General features: G+C 38.5%; 2 protein-coding genes across 4 annotated transcripts; one reads left to right on the plus strand and one right to left on the minus strand.

Moving 5' to 3' along the window:
• The first annotated feature begins 63 nt into the window (after nt 1–63).
• LOC110069688 (BTB/POZ domain-containing protein 6-B-like) lies at nt 64–2,983 on the plus strand. The gene has a single exon (XM_020777217.2). It carries the CDS (start codon nt 744–746, stop codon nt 2,193–2,195), a length of 1,452 nt encoding a protein of 483 aa, XP_020632876.2. The 5' UTR covers nt 64–743; the 3' UTR covers nt 2,196–2,983.
• Nucleotides 2,888–18,220, minus strand: LOC110069687 (uncharacterized). 3 transcript variants are annotated; one of them, XM_089292041.1, is made up of 2 exons: nt 18,001–18,220; nt 2,888–5,645 (listed from the first exon to the last, which is right to left on the minus strand). In XM_089292041.1, exon 2 carries the CDS (start codon nt 5,639–5,641, stop codon nt 4,151–4,153), a length of 1,491 nt encoding a protein of 496 aa, XP_089148167.1. In that variant the 5' UTR covers nt 5,642–5,645; nt 18,001–18,220; the 3' UTR covers nt 2,888–4,150. The 3 variants fall into 3 exon arrangements, with proteins under 3 accessions (XP_089148167.1, XP_020632875.2, XP_020632874.2); XM_020777216.2 differs by lacking the exon at nt 18,001–18,220 and adding an exon at nt 9,623–9,953; XM_020777215.2 differs by lacking the exon at nt 18,001–18,220 and adding an exon at nt 9,531–9,952.
• Between the last annotated feature and the right edge of the window lie 4,303 nt (nt 18,221–22,523).

Here is a 22,523-nt window from a genome sequence, read left to right on the forward strand (position 1 = left end):
TTATGAGTATAAATACATGAAGGAGTGGTCTTATCTTTTTCCCCGCATTTTGCAAACTGTGTGTTCTTACGTCATCTGTAACTTCCTCTAGCAGGTTTAACCGAAAACGGACAGCCAATCTCTGTGGATTTTCATTTTAGTCACTCTAAGCCTTAATACTACTCATCATATTCTTTCATACAAAATTACATGCTGAAAATCAAATTTTACATTTGTACGTTGTCTGAATAACTTGGGTATAAGATGGCGAGCATCCTTTTTTTTTTTCTAAGCAGTGTCGCTCATATCGAACCACGTTTTCCGGGACTAAAACTCGCTACAGAAATTGAAGAGGACACTTGTAATTCCACATAAAATCAATAATTTCAAGCAGGCGCCAACATCCTTTAGAACGAGTTGTTCATGTGCAGATCGTTTTAGTCCACGGCTGTTACGATCTTTTTCCATAATGACCACGGGAAAGGACTACTATCTTGAACATAAACATGAACTTGTGCCGAACCATATGTTTCCAGACAACGATTATTAGTGGTTAATGGAGTGTCTGATATTAATGAAATGCCGTCTTTTAAAACACCCCGCGGGCAACGTTTTGCTTTTACAGGTATGTAAAAACAGATTATTCGCATGGACAGGTTTTGGATTTTTTTTTTTCCATACTTCACTCCATCAAATCTATCTGTCCTCTTTCATACTGTGCCAAGTGCCGTTCAGTGAACTTAAACAGGCTGTTTTCTTAGCATATGGCATCGGCAACTTCGACGAAAGGCAGCTCTACTGCTTGTAGCAACGTGCAAGCTGAAAAGAGAACCATTCGCGAAAGAACAGCGTTAATGATAAACAATCCTCTTATGAGCGATGTCAAGTTTGCAATCTCACATGATACAAACTCCACGAGCAAGGATCATGGAAGTGAATTAATATACGCTCACAAATTCCTGCTGTCCCTTGGCAGCCCTGTGTTTCAAGCCATGTTTTACGGTAATATGGCTGATCCTAGGCAAGAGATTCCTCTCTCCGACTGCCATCCTCGGAGTTTTGTTGAGTTCATTCGGTATTTATATTCGGATGAAGTGCACTTGACCTCTGGGAACGTGTTTGAACTTTTGTATTTGGCGAAGAAATACATCGTCCCTTTCCTGGCGGAGAGTTGCTGCCGTTTCTTGACAGCGGAGTTAAGAGAAAGCAATGTGTTTAGGATCTTGGAGCACGCTAGGCTGTTCTCCGAGTCTGACCTTGAGCAGCGCTGCTGGCGGCTATTGGAGATCAAAACAAGCGCTTGCCTTCAGAGCGAAGGACTCCTCTGGATTAGTCGCGACACTCTTTCATCACTTCTCAAGAGAGATGCCCTTACTCTAGTTGACGGAGAGTGCGCTGTCTTCAAAGCTGCAAAGAGATGGGCGATTGCCAATTGCAAAGTGAAAGGTTCGGAAACTACAGGGAAAGCGCTGAGGAGAGTTCTAAAAGAAGCGATTTACCTGATTCGTTTTCCTTTGATGCCTCCCAGATTGTTTGAAGACATTGTAATACCAACGGGAATTCTTACGGCGGAAGAGGTGTCACACGTGTACCTGTTCCACAAACAGGACTTAGTCACTGCCGGTGACACGAAATTTTCCTGTATACCTCGTGGCCCTCGGCTTCAATCAAGAAGTACAGAAGTGCAGTTGTGTCGCTGTTACAGGTACAGAGAAAATCAAACGTTTCCCAGTTCTGAAAGTTTCAGCACTGTTTCGGAAAGCTTGAAGTTCTCGACCAATAAAGAAGTCTACTTTGCAGGGGTTCGCCTTTACGCCCACAAAGACGAGGGTAGACAGTTTTCAGTACAACTGAAAATATCTAGGTGCCACGGATTAAAAGAAGAGGTGTCTGCAGTGAGCGGAACATTTACTGTGAAAGGAGAGCCACGGGATGGAGGCAGCAGGTTGGGATTCGACGTGATAGTTTCAAAACCCTTCCTCGTGTCGAGGGAAGCTCAATTCATTATCAAGATTACAATTACGGGAAACGATGAGACAAGAGCATCTCCAAATAAATGCATTCCGATGAAGTTTGTGAAGTGTGAAGGCGTTGAGTTTAAATTCGAGGGACAGTCCAGACAGATATTGGAGCTATTATTCTACAAAGTGGATGAACAATTTTCGTATGATGTTATAGGTCTCAGCAAAGTGCATGCACACATTGGTGAAAAGTGATAATGAAGAACAGTACAATGAGCAATGCTTACAAAATTTCATCAGTTGTGCGAGATGAGACAAAACGAAACCGAAAAAGACAAAAGAAAATTGATAAAAGTTAAATTACATATGGAAATGTTTAATTTGAATGGCAAATCTTTCAACAGCTTGTTATATTTCATCAATATAACAACACCAACCGATTCTTTTAAGAGAAAAGTGCAGGTTTGACCGGGGGTAAAGGGTAGCTCTCAGGATTTTAATTTTCTTTCACGAACGTCTCGGAACCTCCGAATCTGAAGCTCTTGCAGATAACAGCAATAGAACAAGCTAAAATCTCGTTTAGACCTTGTGATCTCTTGCATTCCCTTCCGTCCCCTTTACTTTTAGGGGCTAGCTCCAAAACTTTTCTGTTCCTTTTAGGCTCTAGGCTCCAGTTAACCATTACTTTCCTTATTATTTTGTTTAATCAACTTGTAAGGTGTATAATACTTAATTCTTATGTAATTCATGTTAGCGTGAGGATCTTTGTGACCTCAGGCTTGCGTTATTCTCTGGAAGTGGCACTTGGTCACTTCAATGAAAACAGAAGGAGTATGGGATAACAGAATCAGGGATTTATATTTTGTAACACTAGGTCGGTGTATAATTATAAGGGAGGGGATCCTGAGCCGTAAGGCAATGATACATTTGGAACAACATAAAAAAGATCAAAAGAATCTGTACAAGTTTTTATTACTGTGTCTGTTACTTCCTTTTGCTCTTTATCGCAACGAAATTATACAATTAAAGCTTTGAATCCGTAACAGTTATAGTGAAACGCTTGACGTTGTCCTTCAGTGCTATTTTGGGTGGTTAAATATTCCATTCTGCTGAGGCCTTGAGATACTGTTATTCTTTTAATTCCAAGCTTTTGTTCTCGCTACCACTCATTAGCGAGTTTCCATGTTATTGTGTGTTGCCCTCGCCACATTTGCATAATTTATTGTCTTTAATATATATTCTAATCCGATTCGTGTCAACTACACCGCTTTTTATATCACGAACGGTGGGATCTTTACATTCCCGGACGATGCCGCAGATTGGCGAAAGCTTGAAATTAAAAGAATAACAGTAACTCGAATCGCCTAAAATGATACTGAATAAGGTTGCACGAGGTTAGTCAAATATGGTGCAGACGGCCCTTATAAGTTACTATCAAAAAGTCCATTCCTCAGTGGGGGCTTGGCTCGAGTTCATGTTTGCCCCTAAGAGGTACCGGTACAGTGGTTGGCAACAGTGGCCTGTCATGTGCCACGAACAAGCAAAAAAGTAATAATAATAATAATAATAATAATAATAATAATAATAATAATATAATAATAATAATAATATAATAATAATTATAATAATAATAATAATAGCATTTTGTAAAGCTTAGCTCTAGTTTTTGTCACAATAAACACTCCCTTTTTAATAATAATAATAATAATAATAATAATAACTGTTTGCAACAAGCTGCTTTCTATTTTGCGTCTACTAATTTACCTGGAAGGTACTATAATATGCAGGAACTGATATTTCGGAAATAGAAACGCTTTTCGCACTAGCAAAACTCGCTTTTCAGCCGTTACACAAAGGCACAATAAACTGTAGTAACATTAAGAGAATTGACAATCACTAAATTTAGTAGATGAGTTTGGCGAGAGGGGACAAAATCTGGTCTGCCCACGTTTAGTTCGTCGCGCGCTGTTCCCCACCAGAGTGAATGCCTGGACAAGGTAATTATATTGAGGCTGTCACTCAGTTGTTCTAGTTCAAGTTGCGGCGATTTATGAGTCTGTACGTTCTTTTACTGACAGCAATTTTTTGTCGCCTTCTTCACATAGTCCATTACTGTAAGCTTGTCCCAAATATTAAACCTTTTCAAAGCTTGTAAAAAAATATATTACTAATATGTTTGGTATAACAAGTACGTTCAAATTAATTACAAACTACAACATAGTTGTGACACACTGCCTTGCCCAGCACTCCAGAGAACACCTTCCTTTCTCGGCGACGCAGATCTGATGGCACACTTCGACAGACGGGTGACATTTCAAATGGCATCCCAAACCAGTGCACTTTTGCGTGCATGTATTTGCATAACACTCAAGCAAGCCGCAGTCTTTTCCACTGCATACCTGCACGCACTCTCTAGAATTACAGGATAACGTGTAGCACTTCTGGCCAGAGCAGACTTGGTTGCAAACATCTGAACCAGTACAATTCATAAAACAGAAGCCGTCGCTGCAGGTCTGATTGGAAATTTGCAATGGATTTGAGGGCCTATTCGTCACTGCACAGCCAATCCTTGATGAACAGCTCTGAACACATGTCTCATCTTTTATGTCGTCGCAAGCTTCTGTAGCTATTAAGCCAGGAGGCTGATAAAGGGAGTGCTTGCAGTTTCCACCAAAGCATCTAGGGCTGCAGTTCTCACCTTCACACGAAGTCAAGCAACCTCCACCAATGCAAGTCTGATAACAGACTTTGGAGTTCGAAGACAAACAGGCCATCCGGCAATTTCCCTTTCTGCAAATTTGAGTACAAATTTTTGAATAACATTCCATATGACAACCTCCAGCAATGCATTCCTGAATGCAAATGTCTGACGTACAGGTGACGAGCTGGCATTGTCGTCCAACGCAAACTTGGCTGCATTTTTCTCCTGCATTGCAACTCATGTTGCAGTTTCCTCCGTAGCAGACTTGACTCTGCATGGAATAGCCGTCGACACTCATCATTTTACAGTCCCCCGACAAGCAATGCTGGTAACAAATGTTCTGTCTTCGAGCTATTGCCCTGTTGCAAGTTGATGTGACTACGGGAGCAGTTACTTTTTCGGGCTCAGCGTTGTAAAGGCAATTACTGTAGCGACAAGAACGGGAACATTCTTTCCCATCACAAAGCATAATACATCTTCCTTTGTTGCACGACTGCTTGCAATATTGCACTCCCGATGGACAATGCATTTTGCAGTTACCTCGACTGCATTTCTGGGTGCAACGCTTTGCACCTGCAGGACAGGTCATTTCGCATCCACTGACGGCGCATTCCTGAACACACTCGTCTGAATTGCATTCCATGTTGCAACGTCCACGGATGCAGTATTGATTGCACTTCTTTGAGTTGCACTTGAGAGATTGGCAGTTGCTGGCAAGGCATTTCTGCTTGCATGCATCTGGGGCAACACAGGTAAGATTCAAAGCTCCAGCATTACCAATCTGTTGGCAGTTCCTGAATTTGTCGCCTTTTACTGCACATGTCAAATTTCGTCTTCGTGCAAGTGAATACTGGTAACACGTTCTGTTCTGTCTCAAAGAGCACTGTCTATAATCACCCGCAGCTGACGTCTTGCGAATAACAGATGCGAAGAGAGATGCGCTGAAGATTACGAGGAAGAGTTGTACTCGCCAAAATCCTAACATTACCCTCATCATCATCTTCCTAAAGAAAATTAACAAGAAAAGACGTCAACGATAAATGTAGTTGGATTTTATGCATGGATGACAAGCTTTTAAAAGGCCGAACTGTACGGGTCCGCAAATGATCCTAGGACCGCAAATGATCCCGGACCGCAAATGATCCCCAAATTGAACCGCAAATGATCCCGGACCGGAAATGATCTCCATATTGGACCGCAAAGGATCCCGATCAAACAATACGGAATGGCATGGATTTATATCAGAGGAAGGTGAGAAAATATACAAAAATTATGAACTAAAAAACATCTTTTATCATTTTACTAAAAAATATTTCACAGCTGCTGTTTTGTTCTTCGAACGGTTCAGATCGTTTTCACCGTCACGCAATAAAAAAAAAAAAAATAGTAAATCGAAAATCAACCAATGGAAAAAGCTAAGAAATTGTGATGTACGCTATAGAAGATAACTAAATAAGACACTTCTCCAAGTTTAAGGCCTGTGCGTTTTCCCAAACTTCAGAAATTCGTCGTAAATGTTTCCCAGAAATTTACAGAGCCCAGTAAGAAAACGCCATGTTGGTATACATCCGTGGTACACCAATATGGCGGCCGGAATATAGTGTAAACATCTGGAACTACTTTGGCTTTCCAGGCGACTGATAATGAGTACTATGAAACAAGCATTTACATAAGCACTTTTCCTAATGCTCTAACTTCTAAAAAGGCTCAAAATCATGAGATAAGTATATATTTTTCAACAAACTCGATCGTAGCCTTGTGTCACGTAAACTACATAACCCTCAAATTCAAAATGCCTGGTTTCCAAAGAAAGCACGCTAGTTGTAAACAGATATAAATATACCGCCTCTTATGCCTGATGAGGATAAAAACACGTCACGTGAAGACGATCTATTGAATCAGAAGTCTTGGAAAAACACATACTTGTAAACATTCTCGAAATCCCGGTGGCGATAGTATCAAACATCTATCAAACAGCTAACTTGTCAAAACGAAGAGCAAGCCTTGGCGTTACTTGGTCATGAAGCTGAACTTCATAACTATAGCTTGGAATTTTGGCTTCTTAGAATACTCAAGTAGTCATTTCCGAGGAATTAAAGCCAAAATACGACCAAGCAAAAATTACAAAATAAATTTGTTCAAATTTCCAGTGCTACACACTAGGTGTTTTACAGAGTGATGAAGCGTTGTAGAGGGTCTACTCAGGTGACAGCGTCTTCCTTAATAGTTGCTTCATGGTTAGGTTTTAGTTTAAAACTTTAGACGAATGGCGTTAATGGCTGATAAAAAGTGATTGAACTATAACACCGAAATATCAATGTTTAACAAAGGAGGATATGTAGCCTATGTTGCATGGATCATAATTTTACTGAGAACTGCAAAGAAATGCAAGCCAAGTCGTGTTTTGATGATTGAGTGGTGATATTCGTAACATCGTAGTTAGCAACAAAATTTAGCCGAAAGTATGAAAAAAAAGCAAGTTGTAAGCCATTATAATTATAAGATGGCTTTAATAAAAACATCGGTATTCACGTACGCCAATTCCCTATCCACCCATCCCACCATCCATGCCATTCGTTAATTTTTAGTCGGGATCATTTGCGGTCCAATTTGGGGATCATTTGCGGTCCGGGATCATTTGCGGTCCGGGATCATTTGCGGACCCGTACAGAACTTCCCCTTTCAACAGTCTACAAAATAATGTCGGTAAGTCAGTAACAAAAGTCATTTGCATGCGTGTTGACATCAGGCGGCTTCGGTCGGATCGAGAACTGGGCAGATAATTCCTTTCGTTTGTTGATTACTAATTCACCTTCTCCACTAGGAAATGCTGGAAAGAGGAATTTGTAATATCTGTGATGGAAAATATCAGGAAAAATTAAAAAAAAAAAAAAAAAAAAAGGACTGAAAACAGTTCAGGCTGGTGGAAAGTTGGGATGTCACTGACGCATTCTTAGTCCGCTTATTTTGACGTCCACTCTAAAAAGTGACGACGCCAAACTTTGGGATGCAAGGTTACGTTGATATGTTTTCTTGCGTGACAAGCTTGTGTGGCAAAGTTACCGTGGACGTGATGTCGGCAGCAGAGTGATAGGTCTATTGACAAAAGGCAGAGACTGTAAACCGACCTGAAACTGTTGACATCGGCATTCATCGTGACAAAGCGGTGTTTTCATTTTCTGTCGACGCACAGTAGGTGTGAAATATCAATTTATGTCAACAGCCGGGATACTTGGAAAGTTGACAGAATGGAAAATTCAGTTATAACTTGATTCAGTGCTTTGTCGACCTCACATCCAAGCAGAGGTGCCTGGCACACCTATCTGTTGTTCTTCACCAAGAATGCAATATCCTATTTACAATTAAACCAGCTCATCTTTTTGACCTTAGCTGTTATCGCATTATTGGTGAAAAGGAAAGATGGGTCAAAGGATTGCACACAGCTTCATGCCACGGCAACTTACGGGACTCACGCGATGGAAAATTCTTTGTAACCTCCTGGAGATTAATCGACCTAGTCTATATTGCTATGTAAATACTGGAAGATTTTGCGGGAACAAAAAACACACATAAGCCCGAAACTGCTTTTAGTTGAATTTAAAACCAAGCGCTGCACAAGGTTGTCGTTCACCAAACTCATTGACATTCTTGTCTTGTCAAACTATTGGACGAATGCCGGATGCCGACTTTTTGACTGCTAATCCGCCCACCGGAAACTCGGCTTGACGCTAAAATTTACCCTCATCGATATTAAATTATGGGGATTTTCGTCCATATGTCACTTGACTCGAGACGCCGTGTATTCCGAAGGTTTAAGACACTTCATCGACGCATTGAAATCCTTCCATTTGGAGTGAACAACTACAATAACAAAGGACAGCTACAGAAAGAAATAATCATTGTCCTTAACCTCTCTGGGAAATTTCCCAAGCCACAGAAGACGAAAGTATGTGCGATACAATCAGTTGAACTGTCGAAAGGTGTGTCGGAATGAAGATGGAAGATGGATTAAACCGTTGTTATACTAAGAAAATGAAAAGAAACAGGTTATTATGAAAAAGAGAACCGAAGATCCCCCACAAAAAAAATACGTGTGGTAACAAAGTCAGTGCGGCGTGTGAAGTTTCATGTCGAAAAGCAAGCGGTGACAAGAAGAGAACTAATTGACCAATTGACCTAATTTACAATTGCTTGCGTCGGGTCGTTTAAAGCAAAATCCCTTCTTGTAGAAAGTAAAGTTGAGCGAGAAGCAAAACAAACAAAAATTCCCATATATTTCTAGAAAAAGAAGTGCGACTTCTCTAACTTGTGCTGATCTATTTCGGAGTAAATTGAACAGACAACAATCAAAAGCTGTGCCGCCACGAAAATGAGGATGTATGTTTACTTTGGCCGGGACGATTTTAAACTATAAACATGCAGCGCCTCCAGATCATAAACATTAAATAGAATAGGTTGCTACCACTAGATCTCTGTTATTGTTAGCTATTGTTCATGCGACCTTACACTAAAGGCTAGTTGATACGTTTAATAATCACAACTGCATCAGTAAACGATTACAACGGGGTTTCTCAATGCGCTAGTTATAATTGTGTATTGCTTTTCCTTTGCATTGTTGTTGCGGCAAGGAAAAACAAGCTTGTCCTTGGTTCGGAGAACAGTGCTAAATAGTAAAAACAGAGAAGACTTCTGGCACATTTTTTAACCTTATCCCGCCTTAGAACAACCTAGAATTGGGAACCGGTGTTGTAGGCAGCTTGCACGGTTATTTGTTGAGCACGCAATGCAGCACACGTATTAGTAAGCGTTCAAGACCAGAAATTATTCACATTGCGCGAAGATAATCACACAAAACTGAAGAGGCTGAAACAGGAAAATGAAAGACTTACTTGAATAGTTTCCCCTAAAGGCTGGAATGAGAACGCGGAATAAGCAAGGCTATTTTTTCTTCCCTGGACACAGATTTAAATGTTACACGCACCTTTCGAATCCTGGCTTGTTTTGGGAGCGATAGAGAGCACGAGATTAGCACACTGTGCGAAGTACATGAAACAGTCTTCTGTCGTCACGATCGATCTGCGACGTCATATGGTGTTTGATAATAGCCCCACCCACGGGTGCGTCTTCCGTTCAACTGAAGTGTTTTGAATTCTTTTGGGACAGGAAAGACAGATTGCGATTGGTAATATCTGCCCCGGAACAAGTATGTCCCCTCGTACTGTGCCGTAACCTCCTACTGACATGACTGTACCGGCCATGCGATCTTTAGAGAAAAACTTACGTGACGAGCTAAACAGTCCATCAATCAATAATTCCTTAGAGCTATTAGCTGTAGAAACCACTTCCGGATGTACAGGAAGATCGAAATAAATCGACATGTCACGCAAATTTCTTCATAGAAAATCCAAAATCATAGCACTGAGAAACTGCCGTGTTAGATTCTAAATAGGCAAGAAAATGCACAAGAGTGTTTGTTTACAGTTTACGACTTAGGATTATTCAAATAATTAATCCCAGCCGGGACGCAAACAATATTTTAATATCATTATTAAAATGATGGTTGGTTGTTGACATAATGTGCTAGCCTATTACGCTGTCTGGACTATTAGCAGGGGACCAGAATGTCAAAAAAGTCAACGACTGGGAGGAAAAAACAAAAACAAAAACGAAAACAAAAACGAAAACAAACAAAAAAAAGGGAGGTTCTTTATAGGACGAGTTACGTAAATAATAATAATAATAATAAACGGGGAGGTTCTTTATCAGACAAGTTACGTAAATTAAAAAAAAAAAAAAAAAGAAAAGAAAAAAAAGTAGGTTCTTTATAAGACGAGTTACGTAAATTAAAAAAAAAAAAAAAAAAAAAAGGAAAGAAAGGTTAGTAGTTTTGCACCGTAGTCCACGCGTCAGACGAAGACAAGGGCAGCGGAAGAAGAGAACGAACCTTCCCACGCTGACTCTTCAGAGGCCAGGAGAATTACACACCCGGTTCTGACAAAAATGCTGAGGTGTACGAAATGTCCAGCGACACGTTAACTTGTTTTCCTAAATCATGTCATATTTGTAGAACTATTGACACGAATAAGTTGCTCGAGTTAAGGTCGTATGGTACCCTCAAATGGACCAAAAAGTTTGTTTAAATATGGTGAAGAAAGATCAGTTGTGTGCTATTGCACTCAAGAAGAGAAATTAAATTTCTAGACTTTACTCAAAATGGTTGCTATGGAAACCAGCCACAGCCTTTTGAAGTAGTGTTTTATAGTATTGACGCCAACACTTCCTGCTCTTTTACAAAACAAGAATTGACTGTCAGATAAGCATATCATGTAAGTTTCTGTTTTGTTCTGTGCAATGAACCTAAGTTTTGACAGTTCACTCTTATTTTCAGTGCTTTTTACAGCTTTATTTGGAAATAACCTTATTTTTTACCACACCCAGTGGACAGATCATCTCATGTCACGTGACATCTTAAAATGTTACGATTTTTTGGTTTATGACATCACGACACTATTGGTCTTTGATCAGCCCAAGTTTCGGGAATTCTACTGAAAAACCTTGCAAAGCAGAAATGTCGGCGCGAAGTCAGTCGGTACAAAAGTAAACTTTTGAGAAAAATGCACTTTAAGTTTCTTACACGAAGTATTAAGCATTTAACGAGCCACAAATAGCGGGGAAGGGGGTGCAGATTGGATCTCGGGGGAGGGGGTGCAATGGTTGTTCTATTTTGTAAAAAGTTACCGCATTTGTGGGAAATATTCCTTTGCATAAGGGAAATGAATGAGCCTGTGATGGCAATTTGAGGCAAAGCTTTTCACAAATAATTACACCAATCGAGTTGTGCATGTCTTAAAAGTTTTTTTCTAAATAGTTTCGTTCATATAAGTTAAAAATAATCTATATTTTTGGTCACATTCTTATAGTAAACAGTCGTTGCTATGGCCGTTGCTACGTGAAAAAATGTATACCACTGTGTACTTTCCTTAAATTTCACACTCATCTGGAAGGAAATTCGGCAAGATCGTTTCAAAATGTTTTTGACAAGTCCTCAAAGGTCTTAAGTCTTGTATTTCCAAGAAATTGAATTTTTCATGAACATCGCCATATTTTAGGGTACCATACCCCCTTAAGGGATTGCTATCATGACTTACGGATACGTATAATTTTCACGAGCTTTCGATCTCGAGTTTGAAAAGGTCTGACAGACCGTTTCAATCTCATGTGCTAAATTCAAGATGGTGTCGTCAAGTGTATAGAGGCCACGTAGTGAATGTTGGCCAGTTAAGCTTCTTAGTGCGTGACGCCTTGACCGGTAAATCATAATTTTCTTAAGAATCTACATTTACTTAGCTTTCAACTTATTGAATGTCGATACGCTGGAGAAAACAACTCATATATTTAGATGAGACGGTTAATTAACACTATTTCCTGACTATTTGAAAGATTATCTTGTTATTTGATGCTAATTTTTGTCCAATACGGCGCAATGTTTTGGCTAAATATTTAACGTATCTTGGCCTCTGGATTGTAACGTACCGCAGAATCTGCATTCTGTTATAATTAGCTTTCGAACTTAGAAGTCTGTGGAGCGAGAGTCTAGTCTTGCTCTGAATAACAACTATAACAATAGGCAAACTGACGTTAGTGTAACAATCGACAGTTTGGCACGGAAGCATTCACAGCGCCTCCTTCTTGTTGACAAGCTGAGTAAACGGTGAACTCAAGACTACAGTATTTGGTGAAGTATGTAATCGATTCAACAACTATTAATTTATCCATTTTTCAATCCATTATCATCCCTTCAGGAAGCGAAAGCTGCAGTGATGACTCCATCTTAGATATTCTAGCTACGTTTGCATGGCGCTGAGATTGTGAGAAATACGTTCTCAGAATAAAGGGAACGTTAAAAATACGAAACGTTTCTGGTGGAGCATGCCCCGGACCCTCTAGCAAACAAATTGAAATTCGGTGGCGTTATTTTTGCGTAAAGCTGCTGTAAAATTCTGTTTACGCGACTTTACCCCACATTTACGCTATATAATACATTAATACTTCCTTGGTGAGTAGGAGAGATTTACCCCAGCTTTACGTTTACGTGTAAATATCGTCTTTTAAAACAACATTTAAAGGAGCTATGTCACGGTTTGGAAATCATATCTTGAAACGTTTAGCCTAAATTTGTTGTTTGTAATCCTTGTTAATCTTCTCCATCCTTTAACCATTCTTGTTCCTGTGTGGTTTATTATTATCTCTTTGGTGTTTTTCTATTTTAGTAAACCATTATTTTCATGTTTCCTTCAATTTAAAGGTAATTTTGTACGTGGCCAAAATAACTCAAAGTACCGTGAATGGGCTCCTTTAAAATACTTATTAGAAAACTTTATTGCAGAATTAGTGTTTATTATCAGTGCTAATCATTTGTTTGAATTAGTGTAATAGGCAGTCACTGAACGAAACACTTGAAGTCGTGGTCGAGTAATATCTGAATTTAGAAGACTAATGTAAAATTATGTTAGGAAAATTGAAAACCTTGTTCTGTCTCGCTCTTTCCCTTCCTGGTCTTTCTCTTCCTAAATTAGATAATCTAGGTCTCCATCTAGTGTACCAACGCTAGCGAACCTGCCGGATACCGTTAGCGAAATAGCTCGTATGCGAAACGACCGTAACCCCCCTACAGATCGGGTATTTATCTATTTTTTTTTTTTTTTTTTTTTTTTTTTTTTCAGTGTATTGATTTGCTAGCAAGTTCGTCTAGCATCCGTTGATGTTCGTTGTCCGGCGCTCTATTGCTTCCCTGACTTTTTTCGGGGTAATCTTTTCAAGTAAATGCTGATTTTCCAATGGGAAAGGATCACGAACTTTTATCGAACTGGGAAATAGGCCACTTTCGCTATATTAAAATTCAGCTTGACGGTGAGGCCTAGAGGACACAAACAAAAGAAATGAATAAACATGGTCATTCAATTTCCTTTGTTTTTGTCTTCTGAGCCTTTCTGCCAAGCTGAATTTTAATGTATCGAAAACGGTTTATTTCCTTTGTTTGTGTCATTTGAACCTCACTGCCAAGCGGAATTTTAATATATCGAAAACAACCTATTGACGCACGGCACATGAAATGTCACGCTAATATATCGCTTCGCTTTAATCACGCCGACAGAATAGAAATCGCCGACGAAGTGTTCGGCAGGACTTCAGATTGGCTTTTTTGTCCTAGACAGTATGTGATTTGGCAACAGCTAAAGCAAAGAAATTTCAATGGCTGCTTGTTACGCCAAGTCTCTTTGTCAAGAGGTCTTTCCACCTGAGAAAACAAACTAGACTGTTGTGTGGGCATTGTAATAAATATGTCTATTGCAGCTTTCTGGAAACAACATAAGGCTTATCACGATGTCCACAGGGAACGTTGGACAATGAAAGAGTGAGTTGAGCATTTGGAACAGGGGAAAAATAGGAACCTGTCGTAAGATCAGCCAGGCTCAATATTCAGTGGAAATGAGTTACACTCTATTTTTTATAAGAATTTTGTTTCTCTGACCAAGGCTGAATATTCTGTTTTCGAAGGTATTTAGTGTCTGGATGGTATAAGAGTAATTTCGGAGCCAGCCTGCAGGCATCAGAGCATCGAACATACAGCTAGTGCTGTTTTTGTTGCTTTTTGGCCAGTTTTGCCATTTAGAGAAGGAATAATTTTATACGGTTTAGTTATATACGGTTTAGTTTAGTTACTGAGTTGTGTTGTAATTGCAAATTTTCAACACAAAAAAGTATATTCTTTTTAAAATCTCAGCCTCGGAATTATTCTGATATTATTCTTAAAATTTCGCAAATTTCAGCCTCGATTTTCTTATTAAAAAATAAAGAGTGCAAAGGAACTGTAATCGCCGTATTTAAATGATTGAAATACAATAATTAAACGTGAAAGTCTAACACGAAAAAATATCGAAAAGAAAAAGAAAAGGAACTGCGGGGCACTTAAAGGTAATCCGTTTTATGAGTTGTGATAACTGCTTTCATATGAGGCTTTATGTTTTCGAATTGAAGGTGTAAGCAATGAGGTGAGCCTGTAGCACATTATGAGCTCTTGAGTGAACAAACGGACTGCATCCTAACCTCCCTCCCTTCCTGCATCGCATCTCGGGGAGGGAGGGCAGCGCATATTTGCTTGTTCAAAAGTCAGATTCTGGATCTTTTTTTCCGGACTGGTCGAGAAACAATACTAATGATTTGCTGTGTTTGTTCTTTTTGTTTTCCTTGTCCCTTTCGAAAAAAACAAAACAAAACAAAAAATACGGCTGATCCCAGGTCAACGCCGTGATCACCTAGGCTATAACCATTTTGAAACGACGTTTATTTTTTTTCATCCCCTATGACGCTTTGCACTAAAAAGTTCTGCCGGAATACGATTATGTAACACTCTTTGATCTCGTTTCGGCAAGAAAGAAGTTGTGGTTACACGTACTTATTATGAAAATACGAGGTGTTTTTTCCTATCCAAAACCAAATTGAACCATCGATCATTTCAACACCTTTTATTAAATTCAAGCCATATACGACTACGTTAATGCCGACGATTAAATCAAAAGTGTAAGAATGGTCCGGCTTGAATGACGGGTGACTTAAGAACTCTGCCTTGAGCTGTAATAGATAAAGCTATGCAGGTAAGAGTATGCTCATCTTTTGTGGCTGATAGATGTCATTATGTTAAAATCTCCTCCTTATGGTAAAATGCGAGACTTGCCTAGCTACACGCCGAATTCCTTGTTTGAAAATCCGAGACCTCGGCGATTTTAGACTCACAGACGAATGACACGCAGAAAAACGAGACTGTAGCTCATCATACATTGTGTTGAGACTTTCTGGGTACCATTCACCACTGCTTGTTGACAGTTTGTTTCTTTGTATTTTTAAAGCAAATCACGGTAGTGGAAGCAGCGAGTAAACAACATGATTAGTTTCTAGCATTGCAGCTAGCAAAATTTCTTCGGGGGAAACTTTTTCATCAATTTATTAAGGATAACTTTATCAGTCCCTATGTAGGGAATTTGGTGTCATAAAACCTTTTAGTAAAGGGGCGATCGCAAAATAATAATAATAATAATAATAATAATAATAATAAAAATAATGGTAATAATTTTTTTTTATTTTTTATTAAATTTTTAAATAATAATAATAATGTTTATTAGTGGCTTAAATATTAATAATAATAATAATAATAATATGCTGCATAAGGTTCAATAATATCGGCAACACACGTAGAAAGGCTATCATGATGTCAAGAATTTAGACAGTTTCAAGCTAGACTTGAATCATGGCCAGATTCGAAATGAATACTACAAGGCAATCCTAGAGCTTTATGGCTTTTTTCCCCACGTTGTCGGAGGAATTTTCATTCCCAGTGTAAAGAAAAAAATCTCCACTGATTACTGTTTTATCAGCTGCATCGCTCAGACAAGCTAAGCAAAAAAATGAAAAATGCACGTTGGCAAACATACGGTCAACTGTGTAAGCAAGTAGGCCAAAGTTGTGGGGAAAAAAAAAGTAAAATGCCTTTATTGACTCTTGAGATAAAAATTGGCCGATGAACTTGGAAGTTTATTTCTTGCAACAAAGTAATGACGCGACGAGAACGACCAAACCACAAACCTGCAGGGAAAACGAGCATTTCAGCACATACAAAATTACCTTTAAATTGAATGAAACCTGAGAATAAAATATTACTCAGATATAAAAACACTGATTCCAAACAACAAACTTGAAAAATTTATGCTAAACGTTTTAAGATGGGCAAACGTTGATGTGGCTCGTTTAAACGAGTTACACTAAATAGTAAATTCTTGGTAATACGACTGAGATAAGCTACTGTTCGGACCATGAAATAGATGCTCGCAAAGGTCGTCGTGCTCCATCGCTGTTCAAGGGGAGCAAATGTAGTTGTTTTTGGATAACGGCTGACTTATTCTGGCAACATGGATCTACCCCATGCGAGCATAGTCTTCCTTCAAGAAAATACTGCACTGCGAGACAGTGCCATGAGATATTGGAAATCGATACCTGATAATTAACTTGTAAAGGGTTGGGGAGGACTGAGGATTAGCAAAAATATTTGGGTTTTTTTCCCCTTTACATCCCGAGTTCCTCAGATCCCTGCTTAGCTGGCAAAGCAATGGAACGGGTAAAGGTGCCTCTGGAGGGACATGGTTTGATTGGCTAGATTGGTAAGGTTCACCTTATTAAACGCAGGTTTCCTTTCCGAAAGTACCTACCATTCAATTTTGTCATTAAACTGCGACTCCTTTGAAGGGAGCAGGGGTCGTGAAAGAAAGTTGCCGGGATACAGTTGAACCCGGCCAAGCTGTAGAGATCGGTATGCCGGCGGGAGCCGTTACTTGAAACTTGCGGATCGTGGCAAAAGTTTGCAACAAATCTATCAGATAGTTTACGGGTAAAAGAAAACATCTATTTTTTCTAAAGCGATGTAAAAGTGTCTCAAGGAGCGGTTGAGAAGCGGAATCTTCAGTGTTCTTAAATCTTATCCGGGGGTGAAATCTTAGGGCAGAAAAACTGTATTGTATTTCAACCGTTTCCGAAAATATACCCCAAAAACAAAAGAACACACTGAGACATTTGTCTAATTTTAAGGTGTTATCTAGGGTTGAGCAGGTAAAAGGAAAGATCAGCTCGCGAGCTTATGTCGGGGAACTCGATCCCGATTTCTTACTTACGATATATATATATATTTAAGAAGTTTGCTAAACGACATGTGCCGCTTCGAAATCCCGCGTACCATACAAGAAAACTTCAATTGAATATTTTATGCAAGGAAGTGATACTTGTATCAAGAGAAGCTAAGAAGAGAAAAGCGTCGAGTTTTCGATATCTTTAGATCAAACTTGGAAAATAGTTATTTCTGTTTGTCGACACAGCAAAACGCTTAAGTTCTAAGTGAAAATCACTTACGACGGGACGGGAATAGCCCGTGAAACGCAGGCCAAGTATTGATAGCAAAATAGACCGATTACAAATGTCCAGTAAAACTCTTTGCAAACGTGCACGATAAATAACTGTTTTGATCAGAAAATTAAGAACGTTGTCGGCATAAGCATAATCATGTTTAAAAACTATCGATAGACAGTATGAGGATTCCGAGCTGTTGGACATCGTCTGTATGCTTCTCAAATCGTAGTAACGAATAGCACTTTAACTGCACGAGTTTGACGACGGTCACACGGTGGGGGTATACGTGTGCATGTTGTTGTTGTTGTTGTCGTTGTTGTTGTTTTTTTAACAGTGTTAATGTTGTCTATGTATCAGCCAAACGGATACATCAAAGGGATATTTACAATACGCCACTCGTCTTCTTACCTTTTCTCGTTTAACTCAGCTGGTGTGGAACAAGTTACCTGCAGGATCCAAGGGCTAGTAGTGGTAAGCAACTTTTACGGCTGTCACTTGTCCAAAAGCTGGTTTTACACTTGACAGTTGTTTTATAATAGGCAGTCGGCGACAGTTTGTAAAGCTTTGTGACATTCCTTCTCATATACAGTTCACCTTCAATCTTTGGTGTGTTGGGCTCTGTCCGAATTGACGTGCGGCCAGACGCCTAAAGGCATGACCTGCTGCTTTTAAAGTAATTAAGAAAACGTCTGTCACCAGGCTAATATCTTTTTCCGTAGATGATAACTCTCGACATATTCCATGTAAGACAAACGTACAGCCTATTGCACACGGATGTGAAGTACACCCAGGTTCACATAATCTACATCCCTCGTTGACCGACAAAACAATGTAGATAGACTTCTGGTTGGAATTAGAACAGCACTGACATTTCTGACGTGTTTTGCGAAGTAGAAAATCCTAAAATAGTAAACTGAAAGAACACTTATGGTGGCTTATCTGCTAAAATGATCTGAGACTGTTGGTCTCGAAAAGCGTCTTCTAAGCAAGGATTAGTAGTACATGAACAATCAAAACGAATTGTATTTAAGATAATGTGTGGGTTTTATTATCATTATTATGATATTGCCTAGCTAATTGCAGTTCAGTTTTGAACAAAAAAAGTCTTCTGTTGATAATTTTCAAATAGTAAATTTGTCTTCTAGACGGGCAGAGACTCATCATCAGCTTTCTTCCTTTTAAGCTCTCGACGTTCTTTCTCCATACTAACTTCTTTTTGTAAATTGAACCGCCTCTGAACACTAGGGCGATGAACTGGCCCAGCACAATAAAGTTTTTCTTTATTCTAAACAGCTGTCAAGCAATTTGGAGGTGAAGTTATTGTGTAAGGGGAAGTGAGATTTTGTTTAGAATTGTCTTAAAAGAATATATATATATATTTTAATTTTCTTCGAATTCTTTCGTGTTCTTCTTTGATCTAATATTCTTCCAGTTTGTCTTGGGACTTCTTTTATGTCCGAAAATTCGCATCACGTATAAAAATGGTCACATGGAAAGGAGCCAGAAAAAATTGGGAGGAATGTTCGACTTTTAGATGTTATTCATCTTTGTTTAGCTAATTTTTACTATTTCAAATTTTGTTTCGCTTTTCTTTTACAATTATTTAGCAAAGCAGCTATTTTATTCAGCCTTTTTAATTCGCATTTCCTATTGTTTCTACGTACATGATTTGGCAATTCTACGATATATTTATACATGTCAATTTGTAAGTTTTCTTTAATCTAAATGGAAGATGACCATTGGACGGTCAAAAGTCGTTCTTCTTTAAAAGTGCATTTTAATCACGAAATCAATGTTTGTAGTGAAAAGGAAAAAAATCCTTTCGTGATGACGGCGGGAAACCATGCATTGAGCTAAACAGATTACATGCATGGGATCGAGACTTTTGACTCATGATGAATTGTGAAAGGAATTTAATTTTCCTCCATGGGGGATAAATATATTTTCCTCATGCCACAGCTCACAGTGATATTTTGTATACACGTTAGGCTTCATTTACGAACTAAGGTCGTATAAATTTCATTGAAGATGGTTGTTTAGTCTCGTAAACATTTTTTCTACTGCTGCGAACACGAGAGAAGAAACAACTGAATGTTGCATTCACAACTGTTTGCCTAATGTTATCCATGCTTGTTATACTTCAAAACACCTGGAGCACAGGTTAGCCTATTTCTCGTGACAATGTGGTATGCTATAAGCGCCTTTGAAACGTCATTAGAGACGAGAAATTTACTTGAGAGCGCGATGGGTTGCTGCCGTACGAGCGTACGGTACATACTTATTCACAATCACGGTACGTTTGGCTTTGACTGAGACAATGACCACTCGAGTAGGAATTTTATTCCAATCTGCAGTGGCGGATCCAGACTTTGAGCTAAGCGGGGGGGGGGGGGGGGGGGGGGGGAAGAGGGGGCGATTTTGATTTACTTGCCCTGCCGGCTTTTCTTCCTTCAGTCATTTCTTCTTTTTTCACCCAAAATAACGGGGGGTGGGCCTCCCCTAGATCCGTCACTGATCTGTACAACACAAATCAAAGGATGACCCTACCCAATGAAAGTGAGGGCTAAAATCCCCCTTAATCTAATAGTGGACTGAGTGGGCAGCTGGGATAAGGGTGTGTTTGCGAGTTATTGATAACCAGCTGAAATCCAATAACTTCATCGCAAAGGTGTGCCTGGAGGTTTCCCAACCCCGAATTGCTGGTTTACACTGTCGCGCAATTAAAAATAAACATCTTAATCGTTCAATGAATTAAGTCAAGAATCTTGGATATGATAGATGATTGATATATAAACAACCTCGCCAAGACACGTTATTCGGAAAAGTGCTTCACCCAAATTTATAGAGCTTTGTATGGAGAGGCCATGTTGGTGCGCTTCCTAGGGACACCAATATGGCGGCCGTAAAGTAACAGAAACATCTGTCATTGAGTTTTGCTTTTGAAACGAAAAATCATTACTCTAGAATTCCGACACATTGAAAGCAATAGATCTTCTAGTACAGGAACTGTTCAGTTAGCATAAACTTGAGCGATAGCTCATCTTTTGACCTACTATCGAGAGAGCCTTCTCGAGCCGCCATTTTAATGTCACACAGCGCATAAACTTGGAAAATCAAACGTCCTCTGTAACAAAATGAGGAACCCTGTTGAGCTTAAAAGTTGTAAAACGTCAAATTCTGTGAGGGTCTTACATCTGATGAAAATAAAATTCCAGGAGAATTTGTAATTTTCAATTTTGAAAAATGATGACGTGACATGAAAACCGGCAATAGGCCAGGAAAGGAGTGGGGCAGAAACATAAACGTGTTAATTACTATTACTGTATTTTAGACATTAAATGTATTTTAGATCTTTAGTTTTTAGAGGACCCTCCTGAAAACCAGAATTAAGTGATTGAAGGCCTCCTCTTATTATTATTATCATTATTATTATAATTATTACTATTACGAGCCGCTTCAGCGAGTTTAATTTCAGCTTTTTGAAAAACTCACAAGTGCAAATTAAATCCAAATTAAAGGAGAAAACCGTATGATTGATTACTTATTAATAATATAAACATGCATGGAAGAAATGCCGGAAGACATTTCTTGAAGCCATTTTTTCTCATTCGAGAAAACCTTTTTTTCAAAGTTTCCGCACAAAACTTTCGTCATCATTTTTACGTAATATCACTGGCTTAGATAATTTCCTATTGTCTTTCAGCCAATTATAATCCAGAGTTATGATGTGTAATTTGCACTGGTGTTACACTTGAACTGCACTGCTCTCAGCCAATCAGAATCGAGTAATTTTTCATGTATCTTATTCTTATTCTTATTCTTATTCTTATTCTTATTCTTATTCTTATTCTTATTCTTATTCTTATTCTTATTCTTATTCTTATTCTTATTCTTATTCTTATTCTTATTCTTATTCTTATTCTTATTCTTATTCTTATTCTTATTCTTATTCTTATTCTTATTCTTATTCTTATTCTTATTCTTATTCTTATTCTTATTCTTATTCTTATTCTTATTCTTATTCTTATTCTTATTCTTATTCTTATTCTTATTCTTATTCTTATTCTTATTCTTATTCTTATTCTTATTCTTATTCTTATTCTTATTCTTATTCTTATTCTTATTCTTATTCTTATTCTTATTCTTATTCTTATTCTTATTCTTATTCTTATTCTTATTCTTATTCTTATTCTTATTCTTATTCTTATTCTTATTCTTATTCTTATTCTTATTCTTATTCTTATTCTTATTCTTATTCTTATTCTTATTCTTATTCTTATTCTTATTCTTATTCTTATTCTTATTCTTATTCTTATTATCGAATAACCAATACACGCATAGGCAAACATTACGCGATGGGGAGCATGAAGCGTTTAATGCCTTCAAAATAATTCCTTTATATACTAGAGCGGGGATTAAACGTAGTCAGTTCGCCTAGACGGTGTTAAGTGTTGTTGCTTATGCGAGCCACGGTCTTCCTAATTATCAAAGACTCTTGCATTTCTCAAAAACAATCCTCCACATTTGTGCTATTATTATTTTCGGTGTGAGGTATATATGAAATAATTCATATTTGAACTGTGGTAGTAGATGAAAGTGAAGAATGATCATCGCAGTAAATTTTCATATTTAAGCAATTGGAAGGAAGAAGCCAGGAAGAAATTCAGGGTTCCAACGGGATTCGAACCCGTGACAACTGCGATACCGCTGCGATGCTCTACCAACTGAGCTATGAAGCCACACATTCTTCCTTCCAATTGCTTAAATTGGAAAATTTACTGCGATGATCATTCTTCACTTTCATTATTATTTTCATAACTTTAGAATAAACAAAACAGGAAGAGAGCAAAAACAGAAAGTAATGATAATAATTAGAAATGTCCCTCAAGGCCTTTCTTTGACCTTATTCCCTTAAGCTAACTTCAGACTGT

This window comes from Orbicella faveolata, unplaced genomic scaffold (assembly GCF_042242905.1).
Source record: "Orbicella faveolata isolate gen_17 unplaced genomic scaffold, um_ofav_v1 contig_24, whole genome shotgun sequence".
NCBI classification, from domain to species: domain Eukaryota; kingdom Metazoa; phylum Cnidaria; class Anthozoa; order Scleractinia; family Merulinidae; genus Orbicella; species Orbicella faveolata.

Bases quoted from the DNA above. Each gene is read 5' to 3' on its own strand.
- LOC110069688 (XM_020777217.2), top strand. From the start codon at position 744: ATGGCATCGGCAACTTCGACGAAAGGCAGCTCTACTGCTTGTAGCAAC.
- LOC110069687 (XM_089292041.1), bottom strand. From the start codon at position 5,641: ATGATGATGAGGGTAATGTTAGGATTTTGGCGAGTACAACTCTTCCTC.